General features: G+C 31.9%; 1 protein-coding gene across 20 annotated transcripts in view; it reads left to right on the top strand.

The window, feature by feature from the left end:
- The window catches only part of LOC134714885 (protein unc-13 homolog B-like), a 129,924-nt gene that overhangs the window by 62,279 nt on the left and 51,909 nt on the right, over positions 1–15,736 (top strand). For 17 of the 20 annotated variants that reach the window (XM_063576551.1, XM_063576562.1, XM_063576560.1 and 14 more), the window contains 2 exons: positions 13,599–13,669; positions 14,333–14,423. In XM_063576551.1, the coding sequence (XP_063432621.1) occupies positions 13,599–13,669; positions 14,333–14,423 (162 nt within the window). Of the gene's footprint in view, positions 1–4,639; positions 5,194–13,598; positions 13,670–14,332; positions 14,424–14,462; positions 14,545–15,736 lie in introns of those variants that run through there. The other 3 variants (XM_063576555.1, XM_063576548.1, XM_063576565.1) reach the window with 2 other exon arrangements.

Here is a 15,736-nt window from a genome sequence, read left to right as displayed (position 1 = left end):
AAGGGATAATCATACCAGGGCCTAATAAACACAGAAAAGCTAGACACTAGAACCAGTTGTCAAATGGAAAACAACAAACAAGGGATAATCATACCAGGGCCTAATAAACACAGAAAAGCTAGACACTAGAACCAGTTGTCCAATGGAATACAACAAACAAGGGATAATCATACCAGGGCCTAATAAACACAGAAAAGCTAGACACTAGAACCAGTTGTCCAATGGAAAACAACAAACAAGGGATAATCATACCAGGGCCTAATAAACACAGAAAAGCTAGACACTACAACCAGTTGTCAAATGGAAAACAACAAACAAGGGATAATCATACCAGGGCCTAATAAACACAGAAAAGCTAGACACTAGAACCAGTTGTCAAATGGAAAACAACAAACAAGGGATAATCATACCAGGGCCTAATAAACACAGAAAAGCTAGACACTAGAACCAGTTGTCCAATGGAATACAACAAACAAGGGATAATCATACCAGGGCCTAATAAACACAGAAAAGCTAGACACTAGAACCAGTTGTCCAATGGAAACAAGAAACCAGGAATAGTCATTCCATAGCCACTTAAACATGTTAAAACCAGGAATATGCCAAAGACACTACTTGAAACCAGTCGTCCAAAGGAAAACAACAAACCAGGAATAATCATCCCATATGCTTGTAAACCAGGTATCAGATAAGTTCATTAGAACCAGTTGTCCAATGGTAAACAAAAAACCTGGAATAAACATACCATGGCCACATAATATGTTAAAACTAGAAATAATCTATAGACACTTAAAAACAGTTATCCAATTGAACACAAACGGTGACAAGCACTAACATGGTCCATTGCCATGAAATTGTGCATTATCGCCTGAAAAGAATAATTTGGATAATTATCTATAATGAATTTGAACTATCTTTGTTAAAAAGCTGATTTCAATATTAGATAATAGATAAAAAAAAAAACATGGTTATTCCTGAAATGAATGAATAAGATCAGTAGTGAAATAGACCTTTATAATTCTCTTTGTTGTGATGTAATTAAGATAAATATCCCTTTCATTAACAAGCATTCAAAGTTTTGAACTTAATGTTCTCAATTCATTAAATATAGGAGCTACTAGCAGTATTTCAAATTTTATGTTTGTAAATAAAAATCAAGAGAGAAATTTGTTGATTTTATGCATATTTCCTGAAAAACAGAATAAGAATAGCTATTATATTCATTTAATATCATCATGCACTTGATAAAGTCAGATAATTGGGGAGTATTACCGGAAAAACCTATATCATGTAAATAGACACAACATAGTCATGCAGAGAAACTGCAGCTTGTTTCCCAGAAAGCTCAAGAGAATTAGTATAAAAATAAGGAGATGTTGTATAATTGCAAGTAAGACAACTAACAATCAAAAACCAAAGCCCTAAGATTAAAACAACTATGTGTCACTGTATGGCCTCTAACTATGAGCAAAAGTTGTATCATTAAGGAAGCCATAATATGTCCCATGATAACAAAATTTAGAACAATTTAAAGGAAAGAGCCAAGAGCCAGATTTCAGCTTCTAACATTTAAACAAAACCAATTATGGTAGACAGTGGAATAAGTACATTAGGAGATTTGATATTATTGTTAATGAGACAGTCACAGATCACAGACCAAAAGACTAGGGAGGGTATTTGAAATGCAATATGTTTTTCTGTTGATAAAAAGTTTAATGTGATCTGTAGATTTGTGTCATTTAAATTCTTCTAAGTTGCTTCTAAAGATATCTCCCTCACAGATCCTTCAGATGAAACTCTGGATTTCTCTGATATTTACAAATGGATATTGCACAATTGACATTTTGAAAATACGAATGACAAGTCTCAATGGGAAATAGACCTTGATATAAAGATTATTATTATTAATTTTTTCCCTATTGAGTGGTGCCACCTGTTGCACATGATTCATACATGTAGAGATCAATATCGTTGTACTGATATATGTTCAAATAGATGACTAGGCTGTTTCAACCGATTTCCTATTTGGACTTATGAGGGATATATTCACAGTGGATTTTTATGTGGGATTTCTTATGTGTACAAAGTACATCTTGGATTGTAACAATTTGATGAGTATTAGATTTTGTCATTTCAGTCAGAGTTATAACTGTAAGAAAGTACAAAACAGGTTTTATATAAGTTGAAGGAGAGTTGTGTTAATTTTAGAGTATATGCTATAGCATGTATAACATTTATATTAAGTTTGTCAGATTAATAATAATGTGTTTTAATAAGAATTTAAATTTGATTTGTGGTTATATTAAACAATTTTTGGGTTTTTTGTCATAATATTAACCTTCCTCAATAATTTTTTTAGTATTACCCTAATCCCCCATAAAATTTAAATCATTACACCATAAAAGTATGTAAGGTGTTGAAGAAATATAAATGATTGTTTTGCAAACTTCAATTAACAGGCCTGTATCCATGAATTTCCAGAGAGGGGTTATTTGGACTCATAAACTCGACTTTAACAGTCACAATTTGAAAAGAACGTTGACTTTAACAGTGCTTTTTATGTTTCAAGAGGGGGGGTTCATACGAACCTCCATGGCTACAGGTATGATTAATCAACCTGTGCCTGGGTCTGGGTCCTGAAGTGAAGTCCCTATCCTCAGACTTGCATTATTGTAATGAACTAATCTTATCAAGAAATCCAACTTGGTCAAATGATAACCTCAAAGACTGATAGTTTGGTGGTATTGAAAATATCCTTACAATAAAGTTCACCTATAAACAGAATATTCCAAATCAAATAAAGGATAAAGACATTATTTCCTACAGGAATCAAACTCTCTTTAGCAGGAAATTATACAGCAATTTGATTTCCCGTGTGTAAGAGATAAATTTATAATAGTACTAATAGTATTCTATTTTGTTAACAAATAAAAAGTCATCAACGGTTCTTTAGTCAGTTGTTAATAATATTTTCTTTGTCTTTTGATAGTGCAGTTCAACTATATTGCCCTTAAGGTTGGGGTAGGGGCAAGGCTATAATTAGAAATGAACGAACTTTGATTTCAAAATTAGCTTATATCATGTTTTTTTTATAGACAAATGTTTCTCCCAAAAGATTATGCTATCAAATTTCAAGAAATAAAATCTTCGAATGTCAAGAATTACCTTTGAAATTTTTTCATGTTTAAGGCTTAGTAACAAAAGTAAATTGTATAAAATAAGATTCTGTTTTTTTTATAAGAATATAATCAATCTTTTGATGTTATATTTTACTTGGTCATCTGGTTGATACTTTATTGATATTTACCCCATATCTTCTTTGACCATAATGAAGACATAAAAACTATCTTTGCATATCAAAATTCCTTTCTAGGAAACATAAGGTATACTTACTTATAAAAAAAAAACATTTTTAGATCTTGATAAATGACATTTAATTTTCCATTTATAGTTATTTTAACATAAGTGTTTCATGTTAAAGTTCTAATTGCAAAAATACATTTGAAGGATCTAATAATAATGTTCTATAAAATACCAAATTATTTCTAGATAATTCTATCCAGTAAATGTAAAAACATCTGTGCCATGTCATTAATTTTCCAATTTATTTCAAGATTCTGCATAAGAAATAATATTCTGTCTGTGACATATCTTAGAAAAATATCTACTTGATTAAAAAATACGACAGGGCCTATTGTTGTTTCAGATAAGTGTATATCTTATAAGGATTTTTAAAGGGCATAATTGTCAATGAGAAAACTCTTCACCAGAGACCGTATGGAATACAAGTTTACAAGTATAGGTCACCATAAGACCTTCGACAATGAGAAAACCCATAGAAATTAGTCTACTATGAAAAGTCCCACTATGACAAATGTAAAACAAATTAAAATAGAAAACTTACGGGCCGTATTTATGAAAAAATATATGAAACAAATTACAAATATGTTTTCATTTTGTAGAATAAGTAGTGTATTGAAATAAGTAATTCAATAAGACAACCAAGAATAAGAGCCAAATAACAAAGATGTAAAAGTCAAAATTTCTTAAAAGCATGCAGCTACATTGTATTGAGAAATTAAATGGATATGAAAATCTGTTTCAATCTTGACTTTATTGAAAAGCCCATCGAAAAAGATACTGGATATTATACGATGATATTGAAGAAGATTAAAATATATTTTATCCTTTTTTTTATTGCTTACTCATTATAAATTTAAAAGAATAGATTTTAATTAGTTTTTCCAATATTTCTAAAAAAAAAAATTCAATTAGGATTAAAAGCCTGTTAAAATGTCAATAACTGATATTTGGATAATCTGCATCGTGCGTGTATTGGTGGTATATACAATAAACTATAGACAAGTTGAAGAGAAAATTACATAGTAATTATACCACTGTTATAACTACAAAATATATAATCAATGTCCCTGATGTTATAAACCGTTGCATAAAATTAACACAACTCTCCATCATATATAGAAGCCTTTAATTCTGACATATTTAATTGGTCCTATATGAAAAGTCAGTCACTCAATCATTTACAGAATTCAGATATATTATTTCATCATTACCAATATATATATAAATATACAGGCGTACAGGATCAATTTGAAATGACGGGGTAGAAAATAGAATCTGATATGGACACTGACAACTATAACAAAAGATGTCTTGAACATTTGCCGGAGATATTTAGTGGTCAAATGTCACTTGAAATTAATATTGACAGAACAGTTATTGGATTTGAATAGGACACCATTTGATTTTGACAAAATGGGAAAATTCTTCAGTAAATTGTCGTTCTTGACAAGTGTCAGTAATTACTGTGAAGAACCTAGCGATGAAGTAATCGAGGAGCTTGTCTCCGATAGCAAGGAAAACGAGAGGTGGGATTCTGATACCTCCTCTGCTTATGTTAAACCTTTGTGGACAACCGAATTATCTCTCCGTGAACAGCAAGAGCTAGCTCTTTCAGAGGCTGAGGCCCAGGAAGCTCTTTCAGAATCTGAGGCACAAGAGGTTCTTTCAGACACTGAGGCAGAAGAAGTCGATAAAGACGATGATTTTGGATTACGTTTTTTATTTGGGGAGGATGAGGATTTTGCTGCACTTGAGGAGGAATGTGATATAGAAGTATCAGACGCATCACTGATTGAAGATGAAAATAGTGACGAATATTTAAAATCACAGGTAGTTGAAGTTTTATTTTAATTAGTTATTGATAAGGTAGCGAGCAGTAAGCTTCTTGAGGACCACAATTTTGATATTTCGTTTTCTGATTATGTAAGTACGAAATTGCATATTTTCACATATTATTCTTCTTTAAAACCAAAAGTAGACTCATATTTGTATTATTATGCTCTGAATTTTATGTCCCACCTAGGGGCATTATGTTTTTCAGTCAGTGTGTCTGTTCATTTGTCTGTCTGTCCCACTTCTGGTTAAAGTTATTGGTCAAGGTAGTTTTTGATGTCCAATCAACTTGAAACTTTGCACATGTTTCCTATGATATGATCCTTCTAATTTGAATGCATATTTCAGTTTTGACTCCAATTTCATGGTCCACTGAACATAGAAAATGATAGTGTGAGTGCAACATCCCTGTACTATGGGCACATTCTTGTTTCATATTATTTTACAATAATCATTGCACTAAGGTGCATCAGGGATCAGACCATGTTGTTATTGGTTCTGCTTTCTGTTTCAAACATTGTCCTTCAAACAAGAAAAATGTATGAAATCTACTGTTATTTAAGAATAATATGTAATAAGCAACCTTACGATGCTATATGGTCACATATAAGAGATATGGGTTCCTTTCTATTCTGAGGTGACTTCCTCCAAGGTCTAGATCATTGTTATTTAACATCATTAATTGAATATATTATCACATATACTTTGAGAAAGATGTTGAGGTTACTACTAATAAAGGTCATGGTCATTATACATGCTATACCTAAATAAGCTTTGTGTAAGATAAATTATAACTATCAAAAATCATACATTGTTAAAAAAAAAGTGACAGCTGAAAGCAAACAGAAAGCACTTTGCTATCCGCTAGGTCACTAAAAGTTTTTCAAGATAACATTGGAGTTTGTGGGGAATGTGTGTTTGTCAATGCTTTCACTGCATTGTCCTGTAGTTGCAAGCGCTTAAAACAACAGGTTGAAGGTGCAGTTAATTTATTGAATTTTTAAGAAACCTTTAATATCTTTACACCTTTTGCTGGTACACGGTCTTCTAGATGGTTTCAGTCTATTATTGTGAACACAAAAAATGAGTGAGAAATTTTGTAATGCTCTATTAGTGGCAATTTAAAAAAACCTACACTTGTTTTTCAACTGTATTTTTTCAAGTTTAGCTGTGATAGTTCTTCTTGGTCTTGATCCCTACTTTTCATGTTCCTCACTATAACAAGCTTAAGATGACCATGATGTTAGCAGAGCAAATAAGATCTTAACCTAACAACCTTAATCTAAATCAGATGTCTAGGTAACCTAAATCTGAACTCAAACAACCTCAATCTAAGTTAGATGTCTAGGTAACTTAAATCTGAACTCAAACAACCTCAATCTAAGTTAGATGTCTAGGTAACCTAAATCTGAACTCAAACAACCTCAATCTAAATCCTTGAGAGCCCATTCAAGAAAACTGTATCAAAGTGTTTCAAGAAAGGATCTATTACATGTATATATTTATACCTAAATAAATTTATTTTGTGGTTAGTAAACACATAATATTTGACTATTAGGTTTTATTTTAGTTTCTATTGTTTATATTGGTATAGATAATCAAAGTTTAAACATTTAAAAAAGAGGTTTTACTTGTATTTAAACCATAATATAGAAAATCCATTTGCAGCAAACAGTGTCATTTCATTCTACTTATGAATTATAAATGGAAATCAATTCATATAACAAAAATGTTTGAGTTATTTTAGCCATTTGATCAGCCTTGCTAACAGCAGTGAAGCACAAACTAGAGCATAGATATATCAAATACTCATTTGTCAAAAAGGTATACCAGATTTGTTTAAAATTTCTGTCCTGTTTAAATGTGACAGGTAAAAATAGAATTTGGGTTTTCTTTTCAGACTGCAGGCATTACTTGTATACCACATCTCCATATTTTATATCGACTTTAATAAATAATGAATTTAGTGATACTTTGTTAATTTTGGACATGAGATTTTTTTTAAACTAAAAATTGAGTTTTGAGTTCAAGTGTTTTAGAACTAATATAAATGAAGGATAAGTGAGTTATTGCCCTTGCATATTTTTGATTGCCAGGTATTTTCTTGCTGTGTTGAGGAACAAATTTGCCGCTATGGACTGTTTTCAGCCTTTGTCACATTGTGTGTTGCCTCTTTGCCTGACTTTGGCACATTCCACATTTCCATTCTCTTTTCTTTTGCTTTACGCCTTGTGATTTTCCAAAAAATTAGAAGAGAGAGATAGTTGAATTGGAGAAAAAGATGATGATTTTATCAATTCAATGTAAAAAAAAAAAGTTTCTGCTGTGCAACTTATGTGTGTGTGTGGGGGGGGTGTTATTGGATTACATAAGGACTTCCTGTTTGATTATATGAATAAGCAAGAGCTCAATGACAACAATAAATGTAATGATGAGAACTTTGTTTATTTAAAAACATTCATCAAAATTTATTTTAAAGGTTCTTTGTTTAATTTGATAAAAAAAAAATATTTTTCATAGATATAGGAAGATGTGGTGTGAGTGCCAATGAGACAACTCTCCATCCAAATAACAATTTAAAAATTAAACCATTATAGGTTAAAGTACGGCCTTCAACACGGAGCCTTGGCTCACACCGAACAACAAGCTATAAAGGGCCCCAAAATTACTAGTGTAAAACCATTCAAACGGGAAAACCAACGGTCTAATCTATATAAACAAAACGAGAAACACAAATATATTACATAAACAAACGACAACTACTGTACATCAGATTCCTGACTTAGGACAGGTGCAAACATTTGCAGCGGGATTAAACGTTTTAATGGGCCCAAACCTTCTCCCTTTTCTGAAACAATAGCATAACATCACAACATATAAAAACATACGATAAAATATCAATTGGCAGACTTAACTCAATCAAAAAACGTATGATTACACAATGAACGAATAAATTTGATCTGCGATATCTGAATACAAATGCACAGTTAATTAAATATTAAAGACAAACATTCATGACCAAAAGGCTAACAAAAAAATTCAAACACACTGAGAAATATTTAACCAATCACTTTAGAAAATATTTGTATTTAATTTAGGCATGTCAGAATAAGTAATAATTAATAAAACGGAAGGGTTTTATAATTGCTTTTCAAATTTACATTTCTTTTTCACTTTCAACATAGAAACAAATTAATATCAGCAGTAATTTTGAGAATTATTGTTATTCATCGAAATTTTATGAATTAAGCATTTGACAGTAAAAAAGTTTACTTGTTGTTTTTTCCAGCAAGAAAGACAAGTTTCAAGCACATGCAGTTTGTATTTTCAGTTTATATATTGTTCTAAAAATAAAAACATTTAGCTCAGTGTTGCATTTCTACATGGTCCTTTCTTACCTATAAGTAATTTATATATTTGGTCATAAGTACATTGGCTTTTATTATGCAAATAGATTGACAATTATTATGTAAAACCTTTGAAATTATCCATAACTTCATAATTTGCTAAATAGCTAGAATTCCAGAAAGTAAAATTACAATGCTTAATGAGGGATTTAGTACATGCCTAGGTATAATGGGTTGTGGCTGGTTAAACAGAAGGGTAGAGTTGTGATTAAGTGTTGTATCATGTTTGTATGTGGAGGAATGGTGGTCTCAGTTAGTGATGACAGCAAAGATGAAAAGATTAAATATTCCTTGGATATTTGTTCATCAAACTGAACTCATGTAAACAGTAAAGTAGTCTCCTGGATTCATTTCTGCTTGGACATTACTGGACTCAAGTAATATTATTAAACTTGAACATTACTGGACTCAAGTAATATTATTAAACTTGGACATTACTGGACTCAAGTAATATTATTTAAATTGGACATTACTGGACTCAAGTAATGATATTTCACTTGGAAATTACTGGACTAAGGGACACATTTCAAATAGGAATTTACTGGACTGTTTGACATTATTTTTATTAGAAATTAACTGGACTAATGAACACATTTCTAATAGGAAATTACTGGACTAGTTAACATTATTCCTCTTGGAAATTACAGCAAGTTAACATTAAATTCCTATTGGAAAATAATGGACTAGTTAGTGGACACATTTCCAATAAACAATAACTGTAAATATTGGAAATTTTCAACTGTGAATTACTGGACTTAAGTGGGCTCTTTTCTACTTAGAAAGTACTGGTCTAGTAGCAAACTGCAAATCACTGGACTAGTGGATACAATTCAAATAGGATATTAGTGGTCTAGTAACCAGCTTGAAATTGCTGGACTAGATGACACATTTCCACTGGGAAATTGCAGGACTAGAGGACACATTTCCACTGGGAAATTACGGACTAGAGGACACATTTCCACTGAGAAATTGCAGGACTAGAGAACACATTTCCACTGGGAAATTGTTGGACTAAAGGACACATTTCCACTGGGAAATTGCAGGGCAAGAGGACACATTTTTACTGGGAAATTGTGGACTAGAGGACACATTTCCACTGGGAAATTGCAGGACTAGAGGACACATTTCCACTGGGAAATTGCTAGACTAAAAGATACATTTCCACTGGGAAATTTCTGGACTACAGGACACATTTCCACTTGGCTATAATTGAGCTAGTGGACAATTTTCCTCTGGGAACTTTTGGATTGAATAACAAAATTATAGGAAGATCAAAATATTTGTATGTGATTTTGTTTTTAAATTCTAAAGATTAATCTGATAATCATGGTAATAGAGGAATTTATTCATGGTTTATACTTTGGTTAATGTCCGCTTTTGGTGAGGAGCCTCATGGTTTTGAATATGAACTTAATTCTTTTGTTATGTTTTCTAAATTATTTGATGGCTGTTTAATTATCGAAATGAAATATATTGTTTCCTTGAAATCTAAACATTTTATTAAGCTGTGTTAAATGTTTATTTTCCCCTCAAGTCTGAAAATGTTGCTTTATTAATCTAAATCCTTTGTTTTGAAATGAATTAATCCTGTTACCCGGAAGGATTACACTGTAAATTAATTTTCTGGAATCACTGAACATAATGGTAAGACAAGTCCAATCATTTCTGTTTTCTTTGAGGTTTTTTTTCCACAAACCAAACTTGACTGTAGATTTATTATTAGTGGGATACCTATTTTCATGGACTTTGTAGGTATATGTAAACCACAAATTTAATTGTGAAAGGAAGTAAATATACCATGTAGGTTTGTACTTTAATCTTCAGCAAAACGAGGAAATCAAATATCCACAAAGAGCAGTCCCACACAAAATTTATGAATCTACACCAGAATTTTTTTTCGTATAAAATGCATTTATCTGAAAATAATGGATTAATTTTCAAATGATATTTTGTTTAAAAAAGTTCTAATTCTAAAACTAGAAGAAGTTAAATCTTTAATAGACTGAAATCAGGCCATTAGTTATGTCTTTGAATTGTATCACATTTTGTAAATCATTGCCTTGTCTATTGTTGAAAGAGGTGCTGTTTAAGAGGCTTGTAATCATTGTTGAAAGAGGTGCTGTTTAAGAGGCTTGTAAATCATAGCCTTGTCCAATGTTGAAAGAGATGCTGTTTAAGAGGCCATTAGTTGTAAACATCCTTGTCTTTTTGTCTTTTGATTGTGAGTTGTCTTCCTTTGGTAACTTAACCTCATTTCCATATTTTAGAACTAGCATTAATTTAACTGCTATTGCATAATCAACTTGAGAATTGATAGATCCATACTCAGAGTTAGTCAGTAATGTTTCTTTTTTGGAATCAAAGTTTTTTTCCTTTAAAGTGACATAATATTCTGCTCACCTTGTTAGCCATATGTATATTAATAATAGTGTTGCATTGCTTGATTGTATAAAGCTTCCTGTTTTGTAGAGAGATGGATTATTGTCAGGATTTCCTGTCTAGCATATGTTATTAAAACCGAATTGTTTAATTTGCAATGATTTTGAAAATTTAGAAAAACATTGAAGTTTCTGGTATATTACAAGTAAGGTTTGGCATTCATGTATGGCTGAGGGTCTTCAATTGATTCACATTGTTCATTTGATATAAAGCTAAGTAACCCCTAAGCCATACATGTGAAACCTCCTTTTTCTAGTTTCAGAAATTATTGTAGCTTGGAAAAATTACATGTTTTGACCTTATTTTCATGCTTCATTGACTTACTGAGTTATATGATAATGTAAATGTTTTTCCATCTACCATGAATCAAAGGTGAAGTTTATTTGTAGAATAAGTCTATAATTGTAAGGCCACTGTATTGTGTTGTCCTGAACTTATAATAAGATACACCATTCTTGCATAATGACATATGAAACCAAGAAAGCTGTTTGTTTTCAAATGTTATTTAAATTTTGATGAAATTCTCCATCAAAGAAGTCTCACATTTCTAATCGTCTTTTGTTTTGAGTATTTTGTTTCTGTGCTTTCGTAAACTGTATGTATAACACATCTGGAACTTTTAAGTTGATCATTTTGTCCTAAGGCTTTTGAATCTTTCCTTATCATGTTTATAGTCTTTCTGGAATATAAGATTTACTTATACCCAGTCAATACAATATGGGTGGTCAGGTAAGACTGGAATTCAAATTTATTTAATTGTCATTTTTCAGGGGCAGATCCAGCTATTTTTGAAAAGGGGTTCTCTAACCAAGGGACAGGGTGGTACTAACTATATGTCCCCATTCCTTTGCATTAATTGTCACAAAAAAGGATTCCAACCCCTGGAACTCTTCCTCTGGATCAGCAACTCACAGATTATTTAATATTGACATCTGATATTTGAGTACTAAAACATAAAATTGTATATTTTGTTGTAATTTTCATTATTGATGTTTTTCATTGAGCATCATATTTATTTTGTTGGAATGACTTTGACAACTGGGGAGTTGTCTGTCTTGGCTGTTGACGGTGGTCAGTATCTGGTAGAAGTAGAAATGGAATCCTTGTTTTCTTTAACATGTGTTTACCATCAAGAAGGTCAAGCAGTCATTGCCATAGATTTGACCAGTTATCATGACCATTGCCATAGATTTGACCAGTTATCATGACCATTGCCATAGCTTTGACCAGTTATCATGACCATTGCCATAGCTTTGACCAGTTATCATGACCATTGCCATAGATTTGACCAGTTATCATGACCATTGCCATAGCTTTGACCAGTTATCATGACCATTGCCATAGATTTGACCAGTTATCATGACCATTGCCATAGATTTGACCAGTTATCATGACCATTGCCATAGCTTTGACCAGTTATCATGACCATTGCCATAGATTTGACCAGTTATCATGACCATTGCCATAGATTTGACCAGTTATCATGACCATTGCCATAGCTTTGACCAGTTATCATGACCATTGCCATAGATTTGACCAGTTATCATGATATAGGAATGGTTTTTTTCTGTTTTAGCAAGAGACATTTGACATTTGAATATAAAATTTCCTTTGAATGCAGAATCATCAATCCTATTATGACAAACTTCTATTTGTGTGGTTCCTTTGTATTATAAATAAACATGATAAAAGGAAGAATCATACATAAAAAAGATAACAAATTCTTCAAGGTTTAACCTATTGTTAAGTTAGGTCTTGATGGTATTGTCCTGAAATCAGACATTCTTAAAAGATGTGACCATAGTTACAAATTCTGTTATGGAAATGATATTGATATGATTCTTTGGAGTGACAGGAGACACGATAAGTCCCCAGACATTTTAATTATAACTACCATATGATGCTTTTATGTGTTATGAATACATTTGATATTTAATATAATCTGGAAAAAAACCATTAAAGAGTTTTACCTCAGTTATATAAATACATCTCCACTTGAGAATAAACTTATCCTGCTTATATACACGCAATAATTGCCATGATGAAAATTTCTGTTATATGAGATTCAGGATACTTTTTTCCCAATTCTTTAAAAATTCAGCTCAGTTACTGAAAGCCATTTAGTTTGGTATTGGCAGGTTTCTGTCTTCTGATGTATACAAAACCATGAAAATATATGAATGCTCCAGAAAATCATGCAATTTCTATTCCTAACAACTTAAGAACTCTTAATGAGTTTTTTTAAGACCCCACAAAATGAAAACACAGAAGACTCATCTGTCCATAATGGTCCATCTGTTCTGTATCAGTATGTTTACCATAAATCTGTGGACTTTTTGAAGCATAAGCCAAATTCTGGTATTAACCCCTTGGTTTTTGCAGTCACTAAACTGGAATGTGGGAGCCCCGCATGGTTCCTGTAGATAAACAAATATTCCTCTTCTCTTTTGACTTTTCAGACATATATTGCTGATAACTGATTAAAAAAAAGGTCATAAATGGTATAAATATATTTAATAGTTGTCACTTTGTTGAAGATCTTGTGTTTATTTTCAGACGAGTTCCATGGAGGGTGACATTATTAGTGATGAAGGAAGAGAAAGGCCTTGGCCACATGTAAATGGAGGGTATGTCTTAAAATATTAGTAGATTGAGTTCAAATGTCTGTGAAAATTAAGCAAAAGAAGGTTGTATAGTACCAAGTCCTTTAAAAAAAGGGGGCCTTGTATACATCATTTGAAATTGAAGTCTGAAGTGAATGAGTATTACACCAAAGTCATAGGATGTTGATTTTGTCTTCCAATAATGCTCTCAGTCTGATGGTCTTTTTTAACACCAAAGTCAATGGATGTTGATTTTGTCTTCCAATAATGCTCTCAGTCTGATGGTCTTTATCAGTAAATAAAACACTAGTCAGATTTGTTTTGCATCTAATATTTAAAAGAACTGTGAAATAAAGAAGAGATACAATCACCCAATTTATGTAAATCAGTTTCAGAAATAATAGATTTTCATTGATTCCTACTGATAATGTGCTATAAGTACCAGATTTGAAGAAAACAAGCCATTATTCCACCCATACAACATGTCTTATCAAAAACTATCATCTGACTCAATTTTTGATCAATCAGACAACTTATTGTATTTTGTAAGAACAGAATTTGTCAGATTAGAGGAGAATTTGGTACGGACACAGTATTAGCAAATAGATTACAGAGACAGTTTTGGTGAAGAATACATTTCTTTTTGTTAACCTCAAGTAAAAATTTGTGTATGCCTCTTTATTTTAGACCGAATAACAACGAATTTTACAAGAACATAGACAGTATGCCTGAAATCAAACCGAGAAGTAAGAAATCTGGTGTCCTAGTTAGTGACCTTGTAAGTATCATAATATATTGTTTACATTGTTTATTTTAGACCCAGTAACTATGAGTTTTATAATATCATAGACAGCATGCCTGAAATCAAACCAAGGAGTAAAAAATGTGTCAGTGACCTTGTAAGTACCCATGTGACCTCTATCTGTTGTAACACTCATTTGTAACATTTAGTTTATATGTGTGTTAAACAAATTAACAAAAACATTGGTATATGGTTGTTTACTATAAAAGAAATTTTGGTATTTGGTTTGATTCTTTATAATAAGGAGGAACTTAGTTCTTATCCTTCACATTTTTACTTACCTTCATTCCACAGCTGAGTTTTGGCAACCCATGACTATTATATTAACTAGGTTGAATATCTGGACAACCTTTACTTTTTTTTTCTCTCCCTTTTCAGCTCACCTGACCTGAAAGGTCAAGTGAGCTTTTCTCATCACTTGGCATCCGTCATCCAGCATTGTCCCGCATCTGTAAACTTTTTAAAAAATCTTCTCCTCTGTATAATACTACTAGGACAAATTTAACCAAATTTGGCCTCACTCCTCATTGGAGTATCTATCTAGTTTTAAGAATTTGTGGCGTGACCCTGCCAACCAACCAAGATGGCCGCCATGGCTAAAAATAGAACATAGGGGTAAAATGTAGATTTTGGCTTATAACTCTGAAACCAAAGCAGTTAGAACAAATCTAACAGGAATAAAATTGTTTATCAGGTCAAGATCTATCTGCCCTAAAATTTTCAGACAATTCGGACAACCTGTTGTTGGGTTGCTGCCCCTGAATTGGTAATTTTAAGGAAATTTTGCAGATTTTGGTTATTATCTTGAATATTATTATAGATAGAGATAAACTGTAAACAGCAATAATTATAGATTATCGTTGATTATCTCAACAAGATTGATTTTCTCGCTTGAGCTGGTACAGCGAAAGTGAGAAAAGCAATCGAGTTGAGATGACCAATGATAATCTGTTTATCGCTATTTTACCTATGACGCTGTTGTCAATTTCAATGTCAATTTTGTTAGCAACGCCACGTGGCTTCCTTAGTTTCTAGCGATAATTTTTCCATCTCAAGCGAGAAGCATGATATGAAAATTATTACAAAAAAAGACCAAAGGAAAAATGCACAAAATAGAGATAATGTTCATTATAGATAGAGATACTTGTAGCAACAAGAATGTTCAGTAAAGGGAGATATTCAAACACATCACCAAAACACAATTTTGTCATGCATCCATCTGTGTCCTTTCCTTTGTTTAATATGCACATAGACCAAAGTGAGTGACACAGGCCCTCCAGAACCTCTAG

Source organism: Mytilus trossulus, chromosome 4 (assembly GCF_036588685.1).
Source record: "Mytilus trossulus isolate FHL-02 chromosome 4, PNRI_Mtr1.1.1.hap1, whole genome shotgun sequence".
Taxonomy (NCBI): Eukaryota; Metazoa; Mollusca; class Bivalvia; order Mytilida; family Mytilidae; genus Mytilus; species Mytilus trossulus.
Note: the sequence above shows the minus strand (reverse complement) of the source record. Positions and strands in the feature narration are given on the sequence as shown.